This window comes from Peromyscus leucopus, chromosome 12 (genome assembly GCF_004664715.2).
Source record: "Peromyscus leucopus breed LL Stock chromosome 12, UCI_PerLeu_2.1, whole genome shotgun sequence".
In the NCBI taxonomy this organism is placed as follows: Eukaryota; Metazoa; Chordata; class Mammalia; order Rodentia; family Cricetidae; genus Peromyscus; species Peromyscus leucopus.
The window spans coordinates 78,311,367-78,324,909 of record NC_051073.1 but is presented as its reverse complement, the minus strand read 5'-3'; the positions used below and the strand labels follow the sequence as shown (position 1 = coordinate 78,324,909).

Genomic DNA, 13,543 nt, shown 5'->3' with positions numbered 1-13,543 from the left:
CCCAGTCCTTGTCAGGGTCTGTGTGTATCCTTGGAGAGGAGAAGAAACTTGTTTGCTTGGCACCAGGGAGAGTTATTGCTGAAATCAGGATAGTAATCAACTTCAAACGGCTCCGGTGGAAGCTGGGTACCCCTCAACATGGTTCACGCTATCCTGGACAGGCGGAGTTCTTCCAGAGCCCGCTCGTGCGCACGTACACACACACACACACACACACACACACACGCAGACACATGAAAATAAGTAAAATCTAAAGGAAAAACCCATTTTAAATCTGTAGATGAGCTTCATGAACTCCCACACCTGGGAACCCCCTCTGGTGTGGGATTTGTTTTCATGTGAGCAGGAGGCCCCTGTCTGGAGGATTCTGGATCAGAGCCAGCCAGGCTGGGGTGAGGATCCTATAGGGTCCAGGGAAGATGCCATTCGACTTATGACTCCAGAGTCCACTCTTTTTGAGTCCCCTCCAGCCTTGCAGTCTGTCCTTCTGGAGTAGGAACACACCCATGTTTTCCAGCTAGGGTCGGGGTTGGGGGGCATCACCCAAACAAGACTGTTGGCGTCCTCTGAACGGCTATACAGGACCCCCACCCCACAGGTGATCTCTGGGTGGCCAGCCCGTCCAAGGGAGCTCTCTTGCTTTATAAGAGCCGTGTGCCCTTTATTTGGACCTTGTCATGTCCATTGGAGCCCTGCTTTCTGCTCACCTGTCCAGGACACTGTGGGTCAGGAGGCAGATGAAGCAGAGACATGTTCTAGACATGAGGCTGTGGGCAGGAGGAGTGGCCTGGCCGCAGTGAGTGAAGGCCAGCATGTGAGGGTTCCCTCCAGGAGCCATCACCTAGGGGAGGTGTCTGCTGACATCTGTTGTCCAGGTTTTGCTCTGTAGAATGGCATCCCCCACCCCCAGCAGGCTGCATCCCCCACCCCAGCAGGCTGCATCCCCCACCCCCAGCAGGCTGCATGCCCCACCCCAGCAGGCCGCACCCCCCCCACCCCCAGCAGGCTGCATCCCCTAACCCCCAGCAGGCTGCACCCCCCACCCCAGCAGGCTGCATGCCCCACCCCAGCGGGCTGCATCCCCTATCCCAGGCAGGCTGCATCCCCCACCCCAGCAGGCTGCATGCCCCTAACCCCCAGCAGGCTGCACCCCCCACCCCCAGCAGACTGCATGCCCCACCCAGCGGGCTGCATCCCTATCCCAGGCAGGCTGCATTCCCCACCCCAGCAGGCTGCATGCCCCTAACCCCCAGCAGGCTGCACCCCTTACCCCCAGCAGGCTGCATGCCCCACCCCCAGCAGACTGCATCCCCCACCCCCAGCAGGCTGCATGCCCCACCCCAGCAGGCTGCATCCCCCTAATCCCCAGTAGGCTGCATGCCCCACCCCCAGCAGGCTGCATGCCCCACCCCCAGCAGGCTGCATCCCCCACCCCCAGCAGGCTGCATCCCCCTAACCCCCAGCAGGCTGCATGCCCCACCCCCAGCAGGCTGCATGCCCCACCCCCAGCAGGCTGCATCCCCCACCCCCAGCAGGCTGCATCCCCCACCCCCAGCAGGCTGCTGTATCCTTCCCAGTCTGACCCTTGTAAACTCTCCCTGCTGGCTTCTTCCAAGTGTTTATCAGAGGGGAGGCGCCTGGGTGTGCACAGTGGGAACGCAGGTGGCCCATGATAAGCCAGCCCTACCACTTGCTTGATAGCAAACAGGAGAGGGTACAGAGTAGGGCCTCAGGAAAGAGAGGCCCAGTAGGAGCCCCGCTCTGGCAACAGGAAGGACAGGTGTCACAATGGAAGGTAGGAGCCTTTTCCAGGGATCTAGGATCCCCCACCTCTGTCACCCAAAAGCAAGAGACAGGCTCTCCCTGTCAGGCTGCTCCTCTCCAGGGCTGAGGGGCAACTTGCCTCCTAGCACTTAATTCTTTTCTTCTCTAGGATCACATCAAAGCCATCAAATAATTTGTAACCGTCCAGACCTTTTCAGAACTTGAGCCTGGGGTAGATTCAGTTGTGGGGCCACCTCTCACCTTCAGCCGTGTGCTCCTGTAGTGGGGTGCTCGCCAGTGACCTTGAGGGGTACAGGAGCCCCAGGGTTTTCTCTGCAGCCTTGTCTACTTAGGGTGGGTACAAAGACAGGTGTGGCCATTAAAAGCTAGTCCTTTTACATTTGATTGATGTATTTACTTAGTGTGTTCATGGGTGTGGGTGCTCACATATGCTCCTGTCACACACATGCCCCGGCACACACGTGGAGGTCAGAGGACAACTCTGAGACTCTTGGCTGTATGGGCCCTTGGCTTCTGTGCGGGAGGGGCTACAGAGGTAGTCATGGCTGCTATGATGAAGAACCACCTCCACCACTGAAAAGCCTGTCGACCGAATGACAATGTTTGTGTTCTGTGTGGCTCAGGACTCTGGGTGAAGTCTTAGGTTCTGAGACTCCTTTGGGCAGTTAGGGAGATTCTCTGCAAAGATGGTCACATTCCCTGACAGCTAGCCTCACCACACACTGGTTTCTGATTTGTGTAGATAGTGTGGTCACCCTGACTGCCCCAGGTAGGGTCCCCCATCCTGATAAGCTTTGTACCACCTAGAACTGTATGGAGCCGCTGGCCCTTCAGAGAGCAAGGTCAGCTCTGGCTCCGGCACACTCTTATCTTCTGTTCTTCCTCAGCAGGACAGCAGAGCTTCGATCTCTTGGTGATTGGTGGGGGATCTGGTGGCCTAGCTTGTGCCAAGGAAGGTATGTATTTTGTATTTTGTGTCCCTTCTGCTGTGTTGGGGCCTTGAAGCTTTTGGGTCTCCTAGGAGGAGCACTGTGGGGACAGGCCACATGTCCAGATGCAGATGCCATGGAACAGATGTCTCCTCAATCAGGAATCCACAGATCCTGAGTCTGGCTTCTCCTGAGAGTGGCACAGTCCCATCCCCATTTGTTTGTCTTAAATTTATTTTTATTATTTTTAAATTACATGTGTATGCCCCTGCATAGGTGTGTGTGTGTGATTGTGAGTGCAGGTTCTCACAGAGTCCAGAAGAGGGCACCAGATCCCCTGGAGCTGGAGTTACAGTCCTGTAACTTATAGGACTAAAGGAGGCATGGAGAGAGTCTCTTAAGAGTCAGAGTCTCTTAAAAGATGCCAGGAGGACACTGGTGAGGGTGCAGCGTCAGTTGTAGTGAATACCTTAGGACACTGGAGATGCTAGGACCATGGGCTGACCACCAAGGACAGCAGCATGTGTAGGGTGGAGCTGACTGAAGCCTACCAGAAGACTTTTGTGTTTGGTGCAGGGCCTGGAGAGGCGGAGCCTGTGTGTGCTTGGAGGGTGGAGCCTGAGAGGCAGAGCTGCTTAAGGCCTCTGGAGTGCAGAGATCACCAGTGAGCCCCAGACCTTGAATAAATACTTACAGAATTTGATTTACACTGCTGGATGTTGGTTTTGCTTTGATTTAATTGTAACAGTGCCCAGGTTCTTCCTTTTGTAATGATTTTTAAAATTTATTTTATAGGAGACCACAGTTGAGAAACTTTGAGATTTTAAAGAGATATTGGACTTTTAAAGAGACCTTGGACTTTTAAAGTATTGACATTTTTTTTTTAAAGATTTATTTATTTATTATGTATCCAGTGTTCTGTCTGCATATACACCTGCAGGTCAGAAGAGGGCACCAGATCTCATTACAGAAGGTTGTGAGCCACCATGTAGTTGCTGGGAATTAAACCCAGGACCTCTGGAAGAACAGCCAGTGCTCTTAACCTCTGAGCCATCTCTCCAGCCCCAAGTATTGACATTTTTAAAGTCTGTGGGCTTTTAAAATTGTATTAATTTTATATTGTGATATTAACATGAGCTCTTGGAGCTAACAGGAAAGTTTATGGTTTATGGTTGTGTTTCAGACTGACGAGGGGTCAATTATGCTGGTTAGTTTTTGTCAGCTTTTCAGAAGCCAGAGTCATTGGGAAGAGGAAGTCTCAGTTGAGAAGACGCCTCCAGCAGACAGGCAGGAGGCTGTTGTGGAAGGGTCCAGCCCACTGGGTAGCACCACTCTTAGCTCGGTGCTCTCGTTTATGTGAGACATGTAGCTGAGCAAGCCAGAGGGAGCCAGCCAGTGAGCAGCACTCCTCCATGGCCTCTGCACTAGCTCCTGCCTCCAGGTTCCTGCCGAGAATCCTGCCCTACTTCCCTCAGTGATGGGCTGTGGCAGGGACTTCGTCTAAAACATCCAACACAGTGGAGGCTGGAGGAAATGCCCGAACCTCTGCAAACTCAGGGTTTTTTTTTTTCTTTTAGTTTGTATATATTTTTTAATTATATATAAATTATGCTCTGTGTTAGTGTGGAAAATACAGGTACTCCTAAGGATTCTCTTTCGATTCACCTTAGTGCACAGTTTGTTATACGGCCTGTATATGTGTGAGCCATGTCCTGAGGGTTCCTTGTTGAATTCTTCTGTCTGGGTGGCTCAATGCCTTACTGCCCAGCCCATTGGTCCTTGGGCCTGGGCATCCGTACACTGGCATGGAGCTTAGAGGCTGACCTCCAGGGACACCTGTCATCCCCACCCTTGTCTACCTCTGACTCTCAAATCCTTAGCATCTTCATGGCCTGGCTTGAAGATTTTTATTTTTACTTATTTATTTGGTTTTCTGAGACAAAGTCTTTCTATTATGAAGCTCTGGCTACCCTGAAACTTGCTATGTAGACGAGGCTGATCTCTAATTTACAGAGATCCAAATGCCTCTGCTTCAAGAGTGCTGGGACTACAGGAATACACCACCACACCGGGCAAAAAAAACATTTTTTTATTTAAAAAATTTTTTATTCATTTTACATACCAATCACAGATCCCCCTCTAATCGATCCTCCAACTCCCCCTTCACCAATATTTTAAATTGATTTATTTCGTGTATGTGTGTGCGCGTATGCATGTACACCACATGCATGCAGGTGCCCATGGAGGCCAGAAGAAATTAGGTCCTTCGGGCTGGAGTCACGGGCAGTTGTGTGCTGCCTAGCACAGGGGCAGGCACCAAACCCAGGTCCTCTGCAATAGCAGCAAGTGCTCTTGGGAAGCAGAGGCAAACGATCGGGAGTTAAAGGCCAGACTCGGCTGTACAGCAAGTTCCAGGCTATCCAGGGCCAAATGGAACCTGTCTCACACAAAACAAAACAAGGGGAAAGGAAGCTGGGAATAGTAATGGGCTGAACTGTATCCTCCCTGTTAAAATTCAGTCATGGCCCTCTGTAGCAAAGAATATGACTATGTTTGGAGATAAAGACACACACACCCAGAGACGGCTCAGCAGCTGAGAGCACTTGTTGCTCTTACAGAGAAACAGGGTTCGGTTCCAGCACCCACAGGACAGCTCAGGAACATCTGTAACTCCTGGTCCAGGGGATCCAATGCCCTCTTCTGGCCTCTGTGGACACAGACACCAGGCACACAATGCACACATCTATGCACAGGCAAAGCAGTCATGCACATTGAAAAAAGAAGAACACATGTTCACACGCAGGTGAACAGACGAGTATGGTCTATCATGTGCTGACCCAATGCAATAAGAACATACTACACACACTGTCTGAGTGGTCAAGACTCAAACTAACGATGCCGGGGGCTGGCAAGATGGCTCAGTGGTTAAAAGTTCATATTGTTCCTCCAAAGGACTCAAGTTCAATTCCCAGCACTCATATTGGGTAGTTCACAAGCTTTCAACTCTAGTCCCAGAGAAATCGGGCATCTCTGGCCACTGACGGCTCCTGTACATGTGTATATATACCCACAACACAGACACTCACAATTAAAAAGAGTAAAAATAAATATTTAAAAAAATAGATCCGCTGAGGGAAAGGAGCCAGGGCAGTAAAGTACAGAGCCACTTCCACTCCTGCACACTTTACCAGAAGGCAAGTACCCTACGTGGGAAAAAGCAGGCAGTGGTTGCCTGGGGGGCAGGAGAAGGAAGGCAGGAATTACCATGCTCTCTGGGAGCTGGACATTGTAATAGCCTGAATTGTGTGAACCCCACACACTCAAACCCATGCCAGAGATTGAACCTTCAGTACCAAGGACTATGACTATATTTGGAGAAAAAGTTAAAGTAGGTCACAGGGTGGTTGGTCCCTTGTCCTACTGACTAGGGTTGTGTAAGGAGAGATTGGGGCACAGAAACAGGAGTACACATGAAGACAGGAAAAGCAGAGAGGCCACAGGAGCCGGTCCTGCTGACACTTGGTCAGACTGGGAGCACACATGAAACAGGACAAGCAGAGAGGCCACAGGAGCCGGTCCTGCTGACACTTGGTCAGACTGCTAGCATCCAGAACTCCAGTCAGTACAAGGCTGTAGTTATGCAGCCCACTCAGAGGTGGTGAGGGGTGTCAGGGACAGTCACCATCCTCACCACAGTTCAGGTTTCACAGACACACCCACCTGTCAGACTGCTCACTTGAGTTTTATTGATTTATTTACTTTGAAACAGGGTCTCACTGTTACCCAGGCTGATCTCAAACTCTGAGACTCAAGTGATCCTCCTACCTCTGCCTCCTGAATAGCTAGAATCACAGATGTTCATGACCAGGCCCAGCCTCAAGTCATCCACTTTAAATATGTACTGGTTTGTTGTCTATCAATTCTCATTAAAGTGGGACTCCACCTCAGAAACAAGAACAAAAATGTGGAGCCGCAGAGATGGCTCAGTGGTTAAGAGAGCAGACTGCTCCTGCAGAGAGAGGATCTGAGTTCAGTTCCCGACACCCTCGTAAGATGGTTCACAACTGTAACTGGAGTTACAGCTCCCAAACCAGTACTATATGACATACTCTTTTACATTACCAAGTTTTGCTGCCAGCTTGAGAGGCAGCCTGGGCCCCTTTGGACCACAGCTTCTGACTGTTGATCTATAGGAAACACTCCCCGAAAGATTTTTGCTGGTCAATGTTGCTGGTCTCTTAACTGATATCTCAGCTCCAGCTGACCAGCATCTACTGTGCAAGTGAAGCAAAGGTCTTCCTTGAGCAGTGCAGGTCTCTTCTTAGTCACAACTGATTCTTCTCGACAACTGATCAGAAACCTAGAGTCTCGATGGTAATATCACATGGACAACCCTCAGAGTCTTTGAGGGACTCTCAGACTTCCTATGAAACATCCTAAGCCAGGCCTGCATCTTCTGCATTTCTCCCCAAAGCTCCCACACAACACCCGTTTACGCTCTCCTTGACCACTCAATGGCTTTCCAGCCTGAAGTTTCAAACATTTCCACAGTCCACCCCCAAAACACCATGGTCAGGTCTCACAGCAGTATCATCTCACAGTCCCGAGACTGGCGTCTGTTTCTGGTTTGCCTTCTATTGCTGCGATAAAGCATTCTGATCAAAAGGAACCTGGGGGCTAGCGGAGGTGTCGCTCGCCTTTAATCCCAGCACTCGGGAGACAGAGGCAGGCGGATCTCTGTGAGTTCAAGGCCAACCTGGTCTACAGAATGAGATCCAGGACAGCCAGGGCTACACAGAGAATCCCTGTCTCAAAAACCAAACAAAGGAACAAACAAAAAAGGAGACTGGGGAGAAAAGGGTTTTTATCTGGCTTACACTTCTATGCCACCGTCTGTAGTTAAGGGACCTCGGGCAGGGGCTGAAGCAGCGGCCGTGGAGGAGTGCTGCTTACTGGACTGTCCCCCAGGCTTGCTCAGTTTGTTCTTTATAAACCTTAGGACTACCTGGCTTAGGGTGGCTTGACCACAGTGGGTTGAATCCTCCCAAACAATCATTAATCAAGAATATCCCACGGCCTGGCCATTCTGATGGAGGCATTTCCTCACTTGAGGCCCTGCTACCCAGGTGATTTGAGCTTGTGTCAAGTTGACAAAAACCAACTATTGTGGCAAGTCACATCTTTATCCCCAAGAGTCTCCTTTTTTATTGCTGTTTTATTGAGATATGTGACATATTCATTGTCCGCTCATTTAAAGTGAGTTCTTCGGGGTTTGGTATACTCACAGGGTTTCATAGCCACAGCCACAGTTTTAGAATGTTTTCATCTCCCCTGGGTACTTCATACTCACTTGTAGTCGCCCTCCCTGAGCCTTGTCACCGCTGTCTGCTTCCGTCTCAGCGGACTCTTAACACTTCATATCGATGGGGTCATCCGTGATCTTTTATTTCTTTCCCTGACTGTGGTGTCACCTATGTTCATTCATGACGTAGTGTGTCTCAGGATGTCCCTCTTCATGGCTGAGTAACGTCATACATTCCCACCCGCTCCAGTTCCCCGGCTCACCTCTGGCTGACATCTGTTCCTTGTGTGTTATGGCCGTTCTGTAGATGGCTAGTGAGGCTGATGTCATGTGCTGTTTGTGGGGACTGTGCTCACACTGAACTTCCAAGCCTACAGTAGGTGGGAGCAGGAGTCTGGAAGGGGGCATCCATCCTAGCACTGCCTCAGTGCGGGTGTGAAGGCTGGAGTCTGCAGAGAGGCAGCAAGCCGGGAGGGTACCGGGAAGGGCCGGTGATGGACAAGGAGAAGGAACAGCACACGCCCTTGGCCTCCACGCCCAGGTGTTGGCCTGGACCCCCTGCCTCCTCCTGGACCTCAGGGGCTCCTGGGAAGCTCCATGCTGGTTTCTGGCTGTGCTCACCTGTGGATGTCTTTGTCATTTCAGCTGCTCAGCTGGGAAGGAAGGTGGCAGTGGCTGACTATGTGGAACCCTCCCCCCGAGGTAGGCAGCCTGGACAGAGCCCTCCGTCCTAGAGAAAGGGGTGCATAGTAGGGACACAGCTCACCTTCCGCTTACACTGACTCATTCCCTGCTGCCCAGTCTCCCTAGGGGTCCTGATCAACATACAGACATTTCTATAACATTGTTATTGAGAAAATGACTGCTGGAGTGATGGGTCAGTGGTCAAGAGCCCTGGCTGCTCTTCCAGAGGCCTGAAGTTCGATTCCCAGCACCCACCTGGTGCCTCACAACTGGCTCGAACTCCAGTCCCAGGGGATCTGACACCCTCTTCTGGTGTCTGTGAGCACTGCACCCATGTGGTTCACACACATACATGTGCATAAAACACCCATATTCACAAAAAGGATAAATATAATTGTTCAAAAAAATTTTTTAAAAATGACTCTGAATATAGACAGAGGGAACAAATCCACATGGGAAGGTTCCCCTGGGCCAAGTTCAAGTCACAAAATAGCAACCCCCTAAAGGCATTCTGAGCCTGTAGAGTAAAAGCCTCTTGCATTCCCCTATGTGAGAAGTCAAATCCACTCCTACCAGGGCCTGGGTGATTTGGTGACAGAATACTTCCCTGGTATGTGCAAAGACTTGGGTTTTGTCCCCTGCAACACACATACATGTACACACACGCACTCATGTGCGCACACACACACACACATATATGCGTATGCACACATGCTTTTTCTGACATTCCAGGTACCAGGTGGGGCCTTGGTGGCACCTGTGTCAACGTGGGTTGCATACCCAAAAAGCTGATGCATCAGGCCGCACTGCTGGGGGACATGATCAAAGATGCTGACCACTATGGCTGGGAGGTGGCCCAGCCCATCCAGCACAACTGGTGAGGAGGCCTTGCTGTGGGGTCCCCTTGAGAGGGAGATCTGCTGTCTGCCGCTTATCCCAGGGAGCAGCTCTAGGTCGGGCTTGGTGGTGGTGGTGGTGGTGGTGGTGGTGGTGATGGCTGTGGTGGCGGTGGTGGGCGAGGGCAGCTGACACAGTGAGCACTCTCCAGGCCCTTCTGGTCGTCACTGGAGGAAGAACACACTAAATTCCCCAGGTAGAGAGAGCCCAGGATTCTACAGTCCCGAAGCCTGGTCAGAGACAGGCGGCCTGGGGGCGAGTGTCAGGCTTCAGGCCTTCAGCAGACCGGGTGTGGCGCACACCTGGTGCCCAGGAATCAGAAGGCTGAGACAGGAGGATCTTAAGTCTGAGGCCAGCCTGAGCTACCTAGCGAAACCCTGCCCCCTCCAAACATACAGGGAAGTAAAATGACCACAGCTCTCTCCTGAAGTTCTGGAGTCTTCTCTCGATACCGCTGCAGATTTCATGGGTGTGTGTGTGTGTGTCAACAGGAGGAAGATGGCAGAAGCTGTGCAAAACCATGTGAAGTCCTTGAACTGGGGTCACCGAGTCCAACTTCAGGACAGGTACTGAAACTCCCAGGACTCAGTGGCCCTGGCAGGGCCACCCTCCTGGCCACGCAGTCGTTCTGTGCCCGTGAAGGTGTTCACGTGCAGCACAGTCCCTGGCAGTGAGAACAGGACGGTTCTTGTGCCGTGGCGGCGGCGGGGCAGAGACTGGTCAGTGCTGTGGGAAGTGAGGAAATGGCAGCATGAAGGGCCGTGCTGGCTGGAGCTGGGGCAGAGGGTGACTCCGCAGCAGAGCCCTCGGCCTGGGCCTGCGATGGGCCTGGACTGATGGGCAGTGAGAGCTGGCCCGACAGGACGCATCTCTTAGGCAGGCCACTGTGGCCCCCAACAGTTTGGAGGGAGAGCCTGGTGAGCCCTAAGTCGGGCAGCAGAGGGTCATGGGGGCAGGAGGGTGTTTCCACTTCTCTGTGTCTGTGTGCACGTGTGTGTTGTGCATGTGTGTCTGTGTGTGTGAGTGCGTGTGTGTGTGCATGTGTGTCTGTGTGTGTGAGTGTGTATCTGTGAGTGCGTGTGTGTGTGTGTGTCTGTGTGTCTGTGTGTGTGTGAGTGCGTGCGTGCGTGTGTGCGTGTGTGTCTGTGTGTGTGTGTATGAGTGTGTGTGTCTCTCTGTGTGTATGTCTCTCTGTGTACGTGTCTCTGTGTGTGTGTCTGTGTGTGTGTGAGTGTGCATGTGTGTGTGCTGTGTGAGTGTGTATCTGTGTGTGTGTGTGTGTGTGTGTGTGTGTGTGTGTGTTTGCCTGTATGTATATCTGTGCACCGCTTGTGTGCTTGTTGCTTACTGAGGTCAGAAGAGGGTGTTGGGTCCCCGGGAACTGGAGTTACAGGTGAGTTACAGATGGTGCTGGGCCTCAAACCCCACTCTCTGGAAGAGCAGCCCGTGCCTCTAACCACTGAGCCATCTTTCCAGTGCTGCGTGGTTGTCATGTGTCTGTGAGAGGCCAGGGAGAGGCACATGGACACTGACAGTTACTGCTACCATGGGGCCTTTCAAATGGGAAGATGGGTCGCTCTGCCCACCACACACCTGGCCACACCATGCCACAGCCTCACTGTGCCTGCCCTCCTGGCCTCTTGGGTGACACACATGGTGGACACTTCATGGACCTTCCCTCTGGGAGGCCGGTCAGGTTGGGGCTCTCAGGACGGTGCCAATCATGGCTCTGTCCCTGTCTTGACATGTGTGGTTGCCGTGTGTCAGGGAAGCCAGAGTGACAGGCGGGGTGCTCCTGCTTTCCAGTGTAGTTTCCCACTCACACTTGCCAGGGGCGAGGGGCAGGCTACAGGCAGCTGGCCCTGGTCCTGGGCTGGAGCTTGTGTCTCAAAATCTTTACATGTGTCTGTTTCTCGTGTGCATGATGCCTAGCTTCAGAGTCTGCCTCCTAGCAGCCTGCAGGGCACTGTCTGGCTAACCAGCCCTGGAGGCTGAGTCTCGGAGGATGTTGAAAGAGCCTTCATTTTAGAGACAGGTGTGGTGGTGCACACCTGTAATCCTGGGTTTACAGACACCGTGGAGGTGGAGGCAGGAATATCAGGAGTTCAAAGTCATCCTTGGCTACATAGTGCATATGCTGGCTGGTTTTATGTCAACTTGACACAAGCTAGACTCATCTGAGAGGAGGAAACCTCAGTTGAGAAAATGTCTCCATAAGATGGAGCTGTAGGCAAGCCTGAAGGACATTTTCTTAGTTACTGATTGAAGGGGGAGGGCCCAGCCCTTTGTGAATGGTGCCATCCCTGAGCTAGTAACCCTGGTTATAAAAGGAAGCAGACTGAAGGGCAGGCATGGTGGCCCACACCTTTAGTCCCAGCACTCAGGAGGCAGAGGCAGGCAGATCTCTGAGTTCAGGGCCAGCCTGGTCTACATGGGGATTTGCAGGACAGTCAGAGCCACACAGAGAAACCCTGTCTCAAACAAAACAAAACAAAACAAAACAAAACAAAAAAAGCAAAAAGAGAGGAGAAGCTGAGCGAGGCGGTAGTCAGCACCACCTGTTCGTGGTTAGAGGCTCAGCCCTGCTCCAGGACCCCGCCCGACTTCCTCAGTGAGGGATGGTGATGTGAAGCAGAACAAACCCTTTCCTTCACCAGGGGCGTTGGGTCGTGTGTTTCCACAGCAGCAGAAACCTAACTAAGACTGGGCTTGATGCTACAGGAGAATACATGAGACCTTGTCTCAAAAATTGAAATAAAAAATAAAACCTTGTTTTTGTATTTCAGGAAAGTCAAGTACTTTAACATCAAAGCCAGCTTTGTGAACGAACACACAGTTTGCGGTATTGATAAAGGTGGGAAGGAAGTAAGTGTCCACTGGTGCCTCTCATGGCTCCTCTGGTGCCTGATCCCAGTGCGGTGTGGTCTGGGTGGTGTTCTGGTGTTAACAGCTGCCTTTGAGGTCACACCTCTTTAGAGCTGGTACACGGGTCACAGCCGGGTGCAGTGGGCAAGCCTGAGATCCCAGCACTAGGGGGCAGAAACAGGATCTTGAGTCCCAGACCAGCCCTGGGCTCTATAGTGGGACCATGTCTCCCCAACACAGACATAGACACAGACACAGACACACACACACACACACACACACACACACACACACACACACACACACACATTCCTGAATACATAGACACATTCACATACACATATGCACACATTTCTGCATACACAGACACACACACATGCACACACATGTACACACACAGACACATGCTCCCTCACACAGACACGTGCACACACACAGTCCAAACAGAGCTGGGGACATAGCTCAGGGACAAAAAGGCTTACCTAACGTGAGTCTTCAGCTGCACAGTTCCTTCGTTAAGCAGCTCAGCATAGCTGACTGTCCTGCAGCCTGGGGTAATGACAGAGATGGCAGCCGCTCCCTTCCTGCAGTGTTTGTGGGCTCTGAGGGGCATGGTATTTGCAAAGACCTTGTACACTATAAAGTGCTTGGAGCTGGAACAACCTTCCTGCCCCTCCTGTTCTGTGGACATTGTGAGATGCAGAGATACGGGCACAGCATCCACACTGCACAGTAGAGGACCCAGGGACCACTGCCCAGCCACCCGCAGGCATTTGAGCCTTTGGCGGCCGACGGCACTGTTTGACCCACGGTTTTCTGTTTATCCTCAGACCCTGCTCTCAGCTGACCACATAGTCATCGCTACAGGAGAGCGGCCGAGGTACCCCACACAAGTGAGTGCCTTGCTGTGTCCCTTGCCTGGGCCCTCGACCCCATCCCTCTGCGATTTTCCTTGCCCGTTTCCAGGCCTCCCAGAATCCACTGTGCTGAAACAGGTCTTCAGGCCCCTCACGTGGCAGTGCCTCAGGATCACTCACTGCAGGCTCCTGTGTCCCTCCCTCCCTCGGTGTTTAGCTGTGTT

At 52.1% G+C, this 13,543-nt stretch overlaps 1 protein-coding gene across 6 annotated transcripts in view; it reads left to right on the top strand.

Moving 5' to 3' along the window:
* Txnrd2 (thioredoxin reductase 2) overlaps positions 1–13,543 on the top strand; it is an 89,387-nt gene that overhangs the window by 26,514 nt on the left and 49,330 nt on the right. For 2 of the 6 annotated variants that reach the window (XM_028854185.2, XM_028854182.2), the window contains exons 3-7: positions 8,662–8,718; positions 9,433–9,577; positions 10,089–10,163; positions 12,384–12,462; positions 13,293–13,355. In XM_028854185.2, the coding sequence (XP_028710018.1) occupies positions 8,662–8,718; positions 9,433–9,577; positions 10,089–10,163; positions 12,384–12,462; positions 13,293–13,355 (419 nt within the window). Of the gene's footprint in view, positions 1–1,687; positions 1,796–2,672; positions 2,742–8,661; positions 8,719–9,432; positions 9,578–10,088; positions 10,164–12,383; positions 12,463–13,292; positions 13,356–13,543 lie in introns of those variants that run through there. The other 4 variants (XM_037209909.1, XM_037209910.1, XM_028854183.2 and 1 more) reach the window with 4 other exon arrangements.